This window comes from Scomber japonicus, chromosome 17 (genome assembly GCF_027409825.1).
Source record: "Scomber japonicus isolate fScoJap1 chromosome 17, fScoJap1.pri, whole genome shotgun sequence".
NCBI lineage: Eukaryota > Metazoa > Chordata > Actinopteri > Scombriformes > Scombridae > Scomber > Scomber japonicus.
In genome coordinates, this window is record NC_070594.1 from 7,570,347 (window position 1) to 7,586,751 (window position 16,405).

Genomic DNA, 16,405 nt, shown 5'->3' on the forward strand with positions numbered 1-16,405 from the left:
TTACATGAGACTCATATCTGCAGCAGCAGGCTGTATTTACACAGGTAGACTGTCACTGTGCAGCCAACGACTCATCTGATAATCATTTTCTAGATTACAATGCCATCATTAAGTCTCAGGGCCATTGTAACGTATCCAGGTTGCTTGTTTTGTCTGATAGTCAGATGTTATTCAGTGTAGTCACTAAATAATCACACTGAAGAGACTGAAATCAATAACGTCTGAGCATTTTAGCTCAAAAATGACTTAAATCATAATCAGAATTGATGCAGATTGTTTTTCTCTCAATCAGCTCATCGATTGATCAAGTAATTATGTCAGCTTTCACTTGGCCACACACATATTTTATAATTTGCGTTATCATAATAATCTTCAGTTCACATTTGTCAGAAGCAAAACATGAGGCTGTAAATATTTTAAAAAAACATAAAATCATCAACACAGTTATGTCAGAATACATTTTATTAATTTTTTTTTTAAATAAATTAAATTGATGACGTGTTTATTAATATCTTATGTCATTTCAGGCATAATGAATATTGTGTGTTTGTGACAAAGAAAACTACCAACAAAACAAAGAAAAAGGGTCAATATCATTATTTATGAATACATTTAAAGACATTTTATTAATATTTTATGTTTTTATTGCCCATAATATTCTAATAAACTGCAGACTGTTCACAGATTGTCATTTCAGACATAAATCACATTTTTCTTGACCAACAAACAGACAATAAACACTATAATTGTGTTTATAAGGATGATTTTTGATGAATAATCACATATTTTCATGTATTTCCTGTTATCTTGTCGTCCTTGTGTTAACAGTGCACATGTATGTTCATCATATTGTATGTGCAGTTGCTCTGTACATGCCTTCCGCGCGCGCGCACGCGCGTCCTCGCGGGTGTCGCGGTCCCGCCTCGCGCCTGTCTGCTTCCCAACCTTTCCCCCAGTTCGAGCGCGCGGCCGGGTTCACCGGGTTTACTCTGACACCGCTGACTCCGCGGCCCCGCCCCCCGACAGCCACGCACCCCGCCTCGGGCCAATGGCGTCGCGACCACGTCCTGATCACGCACCGCCTCGCCTCCCATTGGTCAGAGCCCGCTACACCTTTGCCTGTGATTGGCTGCGTGTTACCACCCGCCAGACTGCTCTGAATTTTGTTTCTGTGTTTTTTTTCTCGCTTTTTTTTTTTTTTTTTTTTTTGGCTCCACTCAGCTGAAGCCAGTCTGCTGGCAGAGGCTCAGCGCTTATTATTGACTGCTCCGCTCTCCCGCTACTGTCTCTGTCTTTATTTTGAATTAGTCGCACATCTTTTAACTCTTCTTCATGCTCAGCGTCACGGCGGAGCGCTCCTGTCAGGTGAGTCCGTCTCCTGGCAACACACCGGCGGTTTAACGGCTGTCCGGCCGTTATTTCATTAAGTTGTTTCCGTTATTTCAGACTTAGCCGTTAACGTTACCTGCACTCTCACACCGACACACACTGCTCTCAGGTCAGCTGCTCGCGCTCCAACCTGAGCTCCACGTGAGCTGCTTTTGTCTTAATATGTTGATGTCGGCTGGTTTATCTGAGGTCATACTGAACCCAGTGTCTCCTGTGTGAGTGTGTGTGTGTGTCTCTCTCCTGTGTGTGTTTGTGTCTCCTGTGTGTTTGAGAGTGTGTGTGTGTATGTCTCGTGTGTGTGTGTGTTTGTGTTTTTGTGTCTCCTGTGTATGTGTGAGAGTGTGTGTATGTCTCCTGTGTGTGTGTGTATATGTCTCTTGTGTGTGTGTATGTGTGTGTGTGTCTCCTATGTGTGTGTGTGTGTGTGTGTGTATGTGTGTATTCACAACAGTTGCATCACTGCATTGCATCCCTCCATCACAAAGTTTAAACATGACACTTTTATCACAAACTAATTAGATCATTTGTGTTTATGTTTAATCTGCATCTGCTGGTTTTTGATCGATTCATTTGATTGTTTATGAGAGAAATCAGATTCTAGTTGATTGTCTTTGTTGTTGGATCATTACTTGCTCTGAGGTGTGTGTGTGTGTGTGTGTGTGTATGTGTGTGTGTGTGTGTGTGTGTGGGAGGGTTTATTTAACCTTAATATTAGAGCTGCAGCTAATTATGTTTGTGTTGATTTTATTTGAGATTAATCATAAAGTATGCAGTAATACAACAGTCATTATTTGAGTGTTAAAATATAATTAATCTGACTATCATTTTTTTTTAAATATGACAAAATACAATTAATGTTCATGTGTGTGAAGCTGTAATTATTCAATTCAGATTATTCCTGTTATTGAGGAGTCATTTGCTTAATTAAAAATGTCAGGAAATACAGTTAAAAATGTCTCTAAAGCTCACATTTGCATATTAATTGTGTTGTTCTTTTTGTCTGTACTGCTGTCAAAAATCTAAAAATATTCAATTTCCTGCTTTAAAAAGCAAATATTCACATTTGAGAAGCTGTTTTGCTTCTTTTGGGGGCAATTTTTTGGCTTAAATGACACTGTAATGTTAAAATGTTATTATCTTATTAAGAATGTGACTGTCAACATTTAAAACAGCTTCATTCAGGGCTCAGTTTTTGTTCTTAAAACCTGCAGCTGAGCACAACAAAGAGACAGCAGAGCAGAACAACACGTCAGGACCACAAAGACACACACACACACACACACACACACCACCAAAATCAACACAAACTGACACCAAAAATAACCATAGAAATAAATAATAGAAAAATAAAAGAGTCTACCATCCAAGTTCAATCAATAAAAAATAAATGACTTTTTTTTTGCAGCATTAAACAGATCTTATATGATAATTAACATTTATTTTTTTAAATGAAAGATTTTTGCATTAATTTCTGCCCGGTGAATAAATGCCTGCATTGTTTCTTGCTCTGCTGTAATCTGATTATGTGATGATGTGTTTGTGTGATCCTGCGCGTGGGAAATCACAGCGCCCGTGTGTGTGTGTGTGTGTGTGTGTGTGTGTGTGTGTGTGTGTGTGCGTTTGTTGCAACAGATTGACTTTGTTTTCTCCAACTATACTTCCTGTTGGGAGCTTCCTCTCTCTCTCTCTATCTATCTCTCTCTTGGGCGAGTCTGTGCATGTTAATGTGGGAGGAGGAAGGGGGCGTGGTTTGTATTTGCTTTTTTTTGGGTGGGGGGGGGGTGAGGGGGTGTAATATCTGGCACGCCACCTCCCGTCATCTATTCTGGGCGAAGGGGAGGTTCCCCTCGGCTCTCTCAGGTCGAGACTCTCTGGGTGCACCCGGCCACCGCTCGCTGCAGTGGGGCCCCTCTCTCTCGCTCTCTCTCTATCTCTCTCTCTCCTTTTATCTATCGAGCTCTCTCGCCCCTCTCTCGCCCTCCCTCCACCCTTCCTGTACGTGCAGCTGAGCATTTGCCAGATGCCAGCCAACTTTGTCCTTTACCCCCTCCCCATCCTCCTCCTCCTCCTCCTCCTCCTCCTCTTCACCCCCACCCCCTGCATTTATTTATTTGGGTGTAATTTTTATTTTCTCACCGTTTTTTTAAAGTGTCATCATCATATTTTTTTTGTTTTCTCTCATCATGACGATATGACTCAGGAGGAAGTGAGAGAGCAGTGACATCATTTGTAATTAGTTTGGGTGCATGCTTTCGTTTCCTCAAAAGGAAGAAGAACGTAGATCAGTGTGGTTCCTAACGTGGTTCCTAACGTACTTTCTGTGAGGATCAGTGCAGGAACATTTAATTTAACTCGGTGGTCAAACGCTGTAATTACAACCCGCTCGGTTTGTCATGTGATGCAAACCGACAAACACAATCATTTAAAAATAAATTAGCGGCTCTAAAACCGAATCCGAATTTAATCCATTTATTGTTGAGTAGGTTTATCTTAGTGTTGAAGTGTATAACAATCAAAAACATACACAAAATTAAGTAATTCTGAATAATATAAAAAAATAAATGTACAGTAAAATATATGCTAAGTGAGAAGAGCTGCTACAGGTTTACATTTTAAATTGAAACTGAATTAAATTGAAAGTGAAAATGTTAAATGTTTAAACATTAAAAGCAGTTATGTTAATGTAGCGTGTCGTGTTAGATCAAATTTCCAACGATGTTCAAATATAAGATTATGAGATTTTTATGTTAATATAATGAGGAAATGTGAGATTAACCGCACGATTAAACACTTTTATCCTCCATTCAAATGAGCGGAGAGTCTTATCGAGGATTCTCTGTAGGTTCAACAATTGGGAAGCAGGAACAACACTGTTTTCCCTTTTTTAAGTATTATCTATTTATTTTTTAAGATTTATTTTTGACACGGTAACCACGGTAACCACTCAAACATACCCATACCCAAAAATAACACCAAAAATATCCATTTATTCAGAAATCAACAGCATTTTAGAGTCGAATCCATGAGTCAAGCTCCAGAAACGTGAAGGAGGTTAGACCCGAAGTTAGCAGCAAAAATTGACGATGCCAAACAAAGAACGAAGAAATGCGCAGCTGCTATCCCTCTCGAGCTTTGCTAAGCACGCTCGCCCCCCCCCTCGCCTTGCCACATTAATCGTAATATAAAATATTAAACTTTAAAAAAGGAGGAAAAAATAAATGTGACTAAGAGTTTTATTGATTTTTGGTTCTGGTTGATTTCTGCTGATTTTTGAATCCTCGTTCATCGTCTCCGTTGAGCAAGAAAAAGAAAAAGAAACTCTTTCGGCTACATTCAGCAGATTTTGCCCACCACTGACCTTTGACCTTTCTTGTCTTCGTCAGGTCGACTGTGCGGACGGATGGCCGGTAGCGATCATGGAGCACAAGCCGAGCATCGAGTATCACGACCTGGAGGCAGCGGAGGCGCTGGTCAGCATGAGCTTCTGGGGGCAAAGGTCGCACAAGCCCCGCCCGCTGACCCCCACCTCCGACTCCTGTGACTCCATCCAGCTCCACCCGGAAGGCGGAGACAACACCAAGGACCTGATCGCCCTGTCGTCTCTGGTAAGAAACAACGAAACAGATTTAATCATGAAACATGTAAATAAATGATTTTTGTTCATTTACATGTTTTTATATTAATTTCTTTCTCGTTACTTCCTTCAGTGTATGACTCCACCTCACAGTCCGAGCTTCGTTGAGGCCTCTACCACTGCTGTCCTCACCACCACATGCGCTCTAAGCCCCGCCTCCAGACCACTCCTACCCCGCCCCGGTCTCCTAAGCGACTCCCACAGTGGCCTCCCCCGACCCTCCTGCTCCGTCACCTCAGAGACCTCGGCGCTTCCACCTCCTCACACGGAGTCGTCCTCTGTGGCGCTGCCCGGCAGAGCGATGGCCACCAGTGTCATCCGCCACACGGCCGACAGCCTCGCCGTTCCCACACCGCCTCCCCCCGCCGCAGCCGCCCCGCCCACGGAAACCTCCACACTGCTGCTGCCGCCGCCGCCACCCAAAACTCCAGAGATGCTTCAGGAGAGCGGGCAGCAGCAGCAGGACGGACCTCCTCCATGTCTTCACAGCTTCGCCTCCTCTTTATCTCCTCCTCACTCCTCCCCGCTGTCTTCCTCCTCTTCCTCTCCGGTCTCCGGCTCTCCGGTCCTGTGCCAGGTGTTCCCCGTGAGCGGCCGGACGGGGATGATCTCCGCCTTCGTCCAGACTCCGGTTCAGGTGCAGACTCAGGGGGGCCCCAAACCCATCCTGCCCCAGTCTCCTTCCAGCTTCGCCCAGCCCCTCCTGGTGGGCTCCGCCGTTCCGCAGGGGACCGTGATGTTCGTGGTCCCCCAGGCGCCCGTGTCCCAGACGTCGCAGGGCCCGCAGACTGTCATGACGCTGGGCAACACCAAACTCCTCCCGCTGGCCCCGGCTCCGGTTTACATGCCGTCAGGAGCGGGCGGCGGAGCCTCGCAGGCCGACTTCTCCCGCAGGCGGAACTACGTCTGCAACTTCCCCGGCTGCAAGAAGACGTACTTCAAGAGCTCACACCTGAAGGCTCACCTGCGCACACACACAGGTACGAGTCAGAGGGATCTCATCGCTACTATATCCTCTTTTTTTCGGAAAGGAAAGGATTTATTTTAAGAGATTTCAAACTTCTTAATTAGTATTTACTCAATAAATTACAATGAATGCAGCAGGTGATTGTAATCTGTAATAAAACAAGAAAAAGAAAACTCACTAAACAAAAAAAAAGAAGAAAATCACATCAGATAAAATCACTGAGCTCCTTTTAAACTCTAAAACAGAAACTTAAACATGATGACAGCTGAAATAATTAGTCAGTTAATCAATCTTCGTAATCAATTAACTCTTTGATCAAACACAAATAATAAACATGTTCTCGTTTCCTGCTTCTGAAATGTGAGAATTTCTAGTTTTTCTCGTTATATCATTACGACTAGAGGGTCAAAAAAGGATTAATTGATTAATTGATTTTAATTTGCAGTTAAAATGAGACAGAAAACTATTTGTAGAATAAGAAGAAATTTTAACTCTCAGGATGAATCTGAAGAACTCTTTTATAATATTTTAAGACATTATTTCATATTTATCTGATGTAACCGAACCTCCAGGCACACCAGCACTTTGTAAATTAGTTATTAAATAATACAGTAAATGAGAAAAGAGCATGCAGCTGTGCTCAGAAAGACAAACTTATCAGACTTGACTTCTTTTCATCGTTACCTCGGGTTGGATTCAGCTTCCTGAGCATCATCGTGTTTAATTCAGAGAGCAGCGTCTCCCCTCGGTGACAGATTTGGGGTGGAGGGGAGGGGAGGGGTGGGAGAGCCGAACTCAGGCAGCTAGATATTAATCTGAGACTGACAATAAAATTGAGATTGAGATCCACCTTAAAGGTCAGTCCACCTTAAATGAGTCTGGAGCAGTGACAGACGAGACTTTTCTTCATCTTGAGTACCTGCGGCGTTTATTACCTGAATATTTACTGCCAGACTGACGACTTCCTGCTCACTTTTCCCCTTTACTCCGCTCTGCTCGTATTCACCGTCACACACACACACACTCACACACACACACACACACACACACACTCACACACACACACACACACACGCAGCTCTAAAACAGCTCCGATACTCTTACAACAAACATTACCTTTCACACAGACGTCCTTTTTGAAGATTGAGATGAGGATTCAGGGTTTTGATGCACGTCGGCGTCTCCTCGGTAACGGTCTTTATCGTGTTAATAAAAAATCATCGTCAGTTAGAAAATCGTCGATATTTAACGATCGTGTGAGATTTTAGACGTGGCGCAGCAACGGCAGGATGAATGAACTGGTGTGAGTGGAGAGGAGGAGCGAGTCAGAGACGGGTCCGATGACAATGTGAGGAGGGAGGAGAAGAAGGGAGGAGGAGGAGGGGCACGCAGCTCTACAATACAATAAGATTTCACTCATTTTAAATTAATTTATTAATATAAAATCAATATGTGGCGTCAGTGTTTATACTGAATGAACAAATAAATGAATGTGTGGGAAACTCCGTCAGGAATTGAACAGAAATTGATCAATTGAAATCAAATCAAAGTGAAATCAGAGCAAATATTTCAGCTCTTTATTCTCTTTATGTCTATATTTTACTTTTCGATTGTTGATCAGACGCCTGGGAACATTTTCTGAGGTTTTTAAAAATAAACTAAATAAAAATAAAAAATGTGATTTACACACAAAAAGAGAGAGGACAGTAAAAACACAGCAGGAGAAATAATTAACATTTTAAGAGATTTTAAACAAATGAAATCAGTAAATAAATTATAATGAACACAGCAGGTGAGATTAATCAGAAAACTCACTAAAAATAAATCTCACAGCTCCCTTAACTCTGAAACAGAAACTTAAACCAGATCACAGTTTCATTTCCTGTCCGCTAACGTCTCCCTCCGTCCTCTCCGCAGGTGAGAAGCCGTTCAGCTGTCACTGGGAGGGCTGCGACAAGAAGTTCGCCCGCTCCGACGAGCTTTCCCGCCACCGCCGCACGCACACCGGAGAGAAGAAGTTTGTCTGCAACGTGTGCGACCGCCGCTTCATGCGCAGCGACCACCTGACGAAACACACCCGGCGACACATGACCACCAAGAGGGCGTCGTCATGGCCCGCCGAAACCTGTGACCTCAACAAAGTGGCTCTGCCGAAGGGCCCCAACAGAGGCCCCGTGCTTCCTGTCGGCATGCTGGTCCCCGCAGCCAACTAATGGACTCAATCAGGAGCCTACAGGGCCAACTCAGGACCCCGGGGTTTTTGGGGAGGGGGGGGGGGGTTTACGGCCGCTGGCCAGACTCTTACAGGCTGAAGGAGACTGATTGGATCAGCTCCAGCAGCCACATCAGGAGGCTTTTCTACAAATCACACTCAGCTGCTGCACAATTTCAGCTCCGACTGCGTCTACACACCGACTCGGGAAAGGTTTACAGCTCTCAGATCAACAAATTAATGGTTAACGTTTTAAACATTGATTAAACAGGTTACTATGGAAACCAACAACAGGGCTGGACAGGAAGTAAGGTAGTTTTTTTTTATAGCAGGAAGTGACTTTTTGTGACCACACGTTCCACTTGAGCAACTTCCGCTATTTCCAGTTCGCTTTAATTCATCTGTGATCGTATCGTAGTTACATTTTCACTCAAGATGACCAAAAAGAAACGTATTCTCTGTTTGGGGTCGTGGAACATATCATGGCAGGCGGTTTCTGTCTACTTCGTACAAATCGCAAACGTCTTAATAATCAAACGTGTAATATTTCTCTCGTAGATTCTCATCAACACGTAACAAGGCACGTCCAAAATATCACGTCAATACAGAACACGTCTTTTAGTTTCTAATTACGGGATAATTCCGTATTTTAAAGGACGATTAAGGTATTTTACGAGATTAATTGCTATTTTGAGAGTGTAATTTGTATTTTACGAGATTAATTCGTATTTTACGGGATTAGTTCGTATGTTACGAGATTAATTTGTATTTTACGGGATTAGTTCGTATTTTACAGGATTAATTCGTATTTTACAGGATTAATTTGTATTTTACGGGATTAGTTCGTATTTTACGAGATTAATTTGTATTTTACGGGATTAGTTCGTATTTTACGAGATTAATTTGTATTTTACGGGATTAGTCCGTATTTTACGAGATTAATTCGTATTTTACGAGATTAATTCGTAATTTACAGGATTAATTCGTATTTTACGGGACGGTTGCCAACCTTATCTCAGACTCAGTTTGTCTGGCTAAGCTGGACTTTGACCAGAACGTAGAAGTTAGCGTGGTTAAGATATTAAAAATGTAAATGTTAGCAAGTTGCGATGTGGGACAACAAATCAACAAATCTTGAGAACCTCGTCTTAAAAACATCCGACAATTACTGAGGTATTTCATTTCATATCAAAAAAAAAAAGTTACGATATACCGAACAACCTCGATTAGCATCTACAGAAATCTTTAAAAAACTAAACTAGTAGAGTCTGCTAGCTAGCTAATAATAACAGTTATTAATTGAATGAAATGTGGAACAATCACCAACTACCAAACCTTTGTAACAAAATACGAGCCACAGTTATTCACGTTATTAAGACGTAAGTGTTTAAATCTTAATAACGTGAATAACTGGTCGGTATAACGTCCGCAGTTATCCGAGTCGAGGTCGCGTAGACGTAGCCGGAGCCACCGATATAGGGAAGGAACACGTTTCCTGCCCTGCTCAGGACATTTTACTCTCAACTACAACCACCAACTCACCGGAGGAAGAAGAAGAAGAAGAAAAAGAGGAAGAGGAGGAGGACAGGAAGGCGACAGGCTGCTATTCATCCACGGACAGAAACCAACAAAAACCTGACATTGCACTAGATTTTTTTAATCTTGCTTGTTTTTGTACTCTCTCTCCGTGTATAATCATGTTTACTTCATGTGTATATGTCACGTTTTAGCAAATGTATGCACTCTCTTTTTTTTTTTACATTTTCTTTTTTTAATTTTTTGCCAAAGCCTCTGTATCGTGCTTCTATTATTAGCCTACTTCAGTTCGTCTGTGACTGTAAATATTGTACATATATTGATATCTATATGAATGTTACGTGTATTCCAATCTGCATTTATTGACAGTACAACTTATTGATATTTTAAAAATGTCAGTGGACAGTATTCCTCACTGTGATACTACCTACTATCTTCTTTTTTTTTTTTTTTTTTTTGCTTTACACATTATTATTATTTAATAAACATTTGTTGAGGAAAAAAAAGTGCTGTTTTTTTTTTCTTTTTTTTTTTTTCTTTCTTTCTTTTTGATAGCTTGATTTGGCCCATAGTGTAGCCAGTAAGAAAATACCTCATGTTATTAAATGTTATTCTTAATAATAACAGCTTATATCGAAATAATCCCATTTCTGAACATTTGCCTGTAAAGCGATGGTGAAGAGTATGGCTTTTATAATAAAACAATTTACCACAAAAACACGTGAGGATTTGTTCTTTTTCATTATTATTATGCTAATTACGTCATCAGTATTATAATTAGATTTATTTTTATATTATAAAAATTATATTTCTAACATTTCACCAGATACAAAAACTGAAAATTAGTATGCGTGCTAGTTTTATAGTCGGAAACTGTTTACTGAAGTTGAGTTAAAGAAATAGTTTTAACATTTTAACAAGTACACTTATTTTATTAGTTTATTCTCCAGGGGACCGTGCATATTAATAAACATTTGGCAGCCTAAAAACTATAAAATCTTATAATGTGTTAAGTCAAAAAATAAATGGCCAAAATACACAAACCGGAAATATAGGAACCTGTAAATGGAAAATTAGCTCTTATTATAATAAATACTACTAAATACAGCTTTAGTTTGTATGTCGATTTAGTTTTAATGATGCGTTATGAGGCTGAAGACCATTTTATTATATCTAAATTAAATCTGTCATGGAAGGAAAGGAGGGAGGAAGGGAGGAAAGGAAAGGAAAGGAAAAGAAAGGAAGGAAGGAAAGGAGGGAGAAAAGAAGGAGGGAAAGGAGGGAGGAAGGGAGGAAAGGAAAGAAGAAAGAAGGAAGAAAGGTAGGAAAGAAGGACAGAGGAAAGAAAAAGAGAAGGATGGTGCCACACAGTTTTTATCTATATATTTGTCAAGAGTCACATTTTCATACAAAGCAATTAGAAGAAAAATGAGAAATCACAATTACACACATTTTATATACCGCTCTTACTTCCTGTTCCTAGTTACTGTTTGAAACAATAGAAGATGACTAACTTGAATGATCGGCTACATTTATTACAAATACTTACATATTACATACTTACACATAAAAGATTTGTATTCTTTTTTATATTTATTTTACTCACTAGGGACTACGGATGCAAATTAGCAACTTTGCTATAATCCGGCATATTTACAGAGATGTCGCATATCGATGTTCATCAATATGCACTGTCCCTATCCAAAAATAAACTATTACAAAATATTACTGGCTAAATTTCATATGAATAAAAACACATTTTACAGGTGAAACGCCAAACTTCTAGGTTTTCACAAAGGAGTCCAAGCTCAGCAGAGGCCAAAGCAGTGAGTATATCAGCCAATAAACTCATCAATATTAGAGAAATAGTGGCAGTTCCCACTCTTCTTACTTCCTGAAGATGTTATATTACATTGGGAACGTACTGTTTGAAACAATAGAAGATGACTAATTTGAATGATCGGGCTATATATATTCCAAATTCTTACATATTACTGGCTAAATAATTCAGTACATTGATTTAATTTGATTTTCCTCAAATCCCAAAAGTCTGAAAAAAACTATTAAAGCCTGTTTTGTGGTTTAAAATATTTAATTCATATATATTCAAGATTCACTTTATTGTCATTTAGAGTAGTTTTACACACAGAATGAAATGAAATGAAAGCTCCTGTTCATTAAAAGGAAATAGTAATAAATGAGGACTAAAAAAATGATTATTCCTAAAATGAAAAATAAAAAGCAAATATTAGCTAATAAAAGCAGTTCAGAGTTCAGAAAAAGTAAAGTGTAAAATGCTCTGATTGTTTTTTAACCCTCCTGTTGTCCTCGAGTCAGGGAAGTAAGAGAGGGAGGAAGGAAGGATGGAGAAAGGAAGGAAGTAAGGAAGGAGGGAGGGAGAAAGGGATAAAGGAAAAGAGGAAGGAAGGAAGGAAGGAAGGGAGGTAGGAAGGGAGGAAGAAGGAAGAAAAGGAGGAAGAAAAAAAGGAAGAGAGGAAAGACAGAAGGAAGAAAGGGGGACGGACGAAAGAAAGAAGGAGGGAGGGAGGGAGAAAGGAAGGAAGGGAGGATGGAGGAAAGAAGGAAGTAAGGAAGGAGGGAGGGAGAAAAGGATAAAGGAAAAGAGGAAGGATGGAGGAAAGAAGGAAGGAGGGAGGAAAGGAAGAAGGACAGAAGAAAGAAGGAAGGGTGGAGGAAAGAAAGAGGGAAGGAAGGAAGGAAGGAAGGAAGGAAGGAAGGAAAGAAGGAACAGTCAAAACAAATGGGTCAATTTGACCCGGGAGGACGATACAGAGGTTAAAATATAGTATGTGGAGGACTTTAAACTTTGCCTCTCTGTCAGTGAAGCCGTTAATATTAGAAGTGTTTCCTGTTCCTGCTCGTATCTGCTGCTCAGCGTCTGTCGGCTGCTGCTTCCTGTTTCCTGTTTCCTGTTCCTGGTTTTATAAATATATGGAAGAAAACCACTTCCTGGATTAAATGGTTCAATATAACACCTGACAATAATATGGGCCTTCCATCCTTCCTTCCTTCCTTCCTTCCTTCCTTCCATCTTTCCTTCCTGTCTTTTTTCCTCTCTTCCTTCTGTCCTTCCTTCCATCTTTCCTTCCTTCTGTCCTTCCTTCCTTCTTTCCTTCCATCCTTCTTTCCTTCCATCTTTCCTTCCTTCCTTCTTTCCTTCCATCTTTCCTTCCTTCTGTCCTTCCTTCCTTCCTTCCTTCCTTCCTTCCACCCATCCTTCCATCTTTCCTTCCTTCCTTCCTTCCATCTTTCCATCCTTCCATCTTTCCTTCCTTCCTTCCTTCCATCTTTCCTTCCTGGCTTCTTTTCCAACCTTTCCTTTCTTTTCTTTCTTCCTTCCTCACTTTTATTCTTTCCTTCCTTCCAGCTGTCTTTCCTTCCTTCTCCTTTTCTTTCCTTCCCACCTTCCTTCCATTTGTCCTTCCTTCCTTCCTTCCTTCCTTCCTTCCTTCCTTCCTTCCTTCCTTCCTTCCTTCCTTCCATCTTTTTAATCATCCGGCCCACATGAGATCAAATTGGTCTGTTTGTGGCCCTTGAATGAAAATGAGTTTGACACCTCTGCACTAGAGTGTTTTCATGTTATGCTCCTTTTCTACTTCTATATTTATCTGACATCTGTTACTAGTTTCCTTCCATTAAGATTTTACATAACATAAAAGGCAAGTTTATAAATATAATGTTTCTGATGATCACCGGACAGTATGTTAAAAAAAAAGTATCTCCACCCTGACCAATGCCAGCCTTAAAATGTAGTATAAATGTTAAAGTATCCATAATAATCCAGAGATATAATAGGTAATAATTTAACTTTATATATATATAATGACTTTTAATACTTTAAGTACATTTTTCTGATTCTACTTATGTACTTTTACTCAAGTACACTTTTGAATTAAGTATTTTTACATTGTTGTATTTGTTCTTTTTCAGTAAAGGCAGTACTCGACATAATATAAAATATTATAAGCTTTTAAAATACAACTCATAGACAATCTTATATAAAGTAGTATGAACTAACTACAACAGTTACATGCTGCTCTAACACTGATGCTTCACTATTAATAATCTAATGATGTCATATATAATAATATATCACTACTTTTACTGTAATACTACATACTACATCACTCATAATACTGCAGTACTTTGACTGTAATACTACATACTACATCACTCATAATACTGCAGTACTTTTACTGTAATACTGCATACTACATCACTCATAATACTTATGTAATTTTACTGCAATACTTTAACTACATCAAACTCATAAGACTTATATAATTTTACTGTAATACTTGAAGAGCTTGATGTAGGTTAAGTGTGTTATGTACTTTTACTGTAATAGGTTTTTTTTTGTGCAGGACTTTTACTTGTAAAGGATTATTTTTAACATTGTACTTTTGCATAAATGAGAGATATGAGTATTTAGTACACATTACAATAAAATAAAACAAATAACAGTCTAAAAAAATGGCCTTATCGTTGAGAATAAGCATCAAATGTAGGATTTATCACAGGATATTTACGTTTAAATCAATGTTACACAAGTTTGTCTTTTCATTCATTTTGTACAGGACTCTTGGTACATTTTGACCTTTATGACACACACTCCCAGAGGTCAACTGTATTTATAAATATTTTTTTCAGGGCTAATGCAGCAGTTTTCTCTCTGACGTTTCATCGTGAATTTAGGTCAAGGATATAACGTGACCGTATATAAGGCGGGTAAACACTGCTGAGCGGTTAGAAAACGGGGTTAATTCTGCATTGCTTTATGTAAACGCATACATAGATCATCCCGTATATGAAGTTTCTGCTCGACGACAGCGGGCTCGTTACGTGTTGTGTTATACAACCGCTCTCTCTCTCCCCACGTTACCCGGTAACAACGCTCAGCCAATCCCGAGGCGGCGCTGAGGGGGTGTGACCAATCAGAGAGGACGACGTTGAGTTTGGAATGCGAAGGAGGTCCGTGATTGGCTGACGACTCACCCGCCCACTTGCCTTACTGACCGACTTTCAGCAGCGGCCAAAAAAGAGTGAATGAAAAAACAAAAACAGAGCCGGCTTCAGGCGGTGTATCCATGGCAACAGCGACATGGCGTGGCGGGAAAAGGTGCCGCAGCTACTTAATTAATACACATACATGTTTTAAAGTGTTTTAAACAACACAGATACATACATGAAATATTATATGTACAGCACATGAAAGTGTTACAGTAAAAGTATTATGAGTGATGTAGTTAAAGTATTACAGTAAAAGTATTATGAGTGATGTAGTTAAAGTATTACAGTAAAAGTATTATGAGTGATGTAGTTAAAGTATTACAGTAAAAGTACATAAGTATTATGAGTGTTGTAGTTAAAGTATTACAGTAAAAGTACATAAGTATTATGAGTGATGTAGTTAAAGTATTACAGTAAAAGTACACAAGTATTATGAGTGATGTAGTTAAAGTATTACAGTAAAAGTATATAAGTATTATGAGTGATGTAGTTAAAGTATTACAGTAAAAGTATTATGAGTGATGTAGTTAAAGTATTATAGTAAAAGTATATAAGTATTATGAGTAATGTAGTTAAAGTATTACAGTAAAAGTACACAAATATTATGAGTTTGATGTAAAGTATTACAGTAAAAATACACAAGTATTATGAGTGATGTAGTTAAAAAGTAGTGCTGATTTTGCAGGTTTTCCCACTTACAAATTATGTAGAAGTCTGTAATTTTTATCATAGGTATCTTCAACTGTGAGTGACAGAATCTAAAACAAAAATCCAGAAAATCACATTGTATGATTTTTAAGTAATTCATTTGCATTTTATTGCATAAGTATTTGATACATCAAAAAAACAGCGCTTAATATTTGGTTTGAATTGGACTTCGCCATTTTCACATTTTTTACCAAAATGTATTATTTGTATGTATATCCTACGGCATTAAGGACATATTTAACTATCAGAAAAACACATTTTCCCATCTCAGGCATTATTATTGGTCATTATTTTAAGATGTGGTCACTGTTATTCTCCCCAACATCTTTGCTATCCTAAAGCTTGAAATGTACCTATGTGTGAAAGCACTCTTGTCATTATTCATCAAAAATGTAGTTTAACTGAAGAATTGTAATGAAAATCAATGATCTTATGATAGCGCTCAACATTTTAGACAATAGTCAAACATTAAATTATTGTTTTAAACATTCAAAAAAAATAATGTATGAAAATGTAGATGTGACGGGGTTGAGACTAGGATAACGGGGTTGAAGGGACAAATACAGCTTTACATATAAATAGTTGTTTTTTTACTCTCAAATTCACTGTATAGGACTTTCTATTAGCATTGTATTTCATTATGTAACCATAAGAAGGACAACAGATAGAAATTGCAGTTGAATTGAGTTTTATTAACCTAAAGTAAAAACAACTACAACAACATTATCTGTCAAACATTGTAAAGTGAATTGCTCAAATGTAACATAATGTGGATTGTTTGTGTGTGTTATTAATATCCTGAATAAGTGCTTGATGGTAAAGTAATGTCTTGTCCCTGCTGACTCCCTGTAGCTCTGTTCAAAACATGGCTCCTCGAAATTTTTTAATTTTAAATTTTTATTTTATGTCTCCTCGATAAGCCCGTGTC

At 39.1% G+C, this 16,405-nt stretch overlaps 1 protein-coding gene across 1 annotated transcript; it reads left to right on the forward strand.

The window, feature by feature from the left end:
* Positions 1-1,227: 1,227 nt before the first annotated feature.
* klf11a (Kruppel-like factor 11a) lies at positions 1,228-8,794 on the forward strand. The gene is made up of 4 exons (XM_053336902.1): positions 1,228-1,365; positions 4,773-4,994; positions 5,097-6,003; positions 7,908-8,794. The coding sequence occupies exons 1-4, from the start codon at positions 1,333-1,335 to the stop codon at positions 8,201-8,203; spliced, it is 1,458 nt and encodes a 485-aa protein (XP_053192877.1). The 5' UTR covers positions 1,228-1,332; the 3' UTR covers positions 8,204-8,794.
* Positions 8,795-16,405: the final 7,611 nt, after the last annotated feature.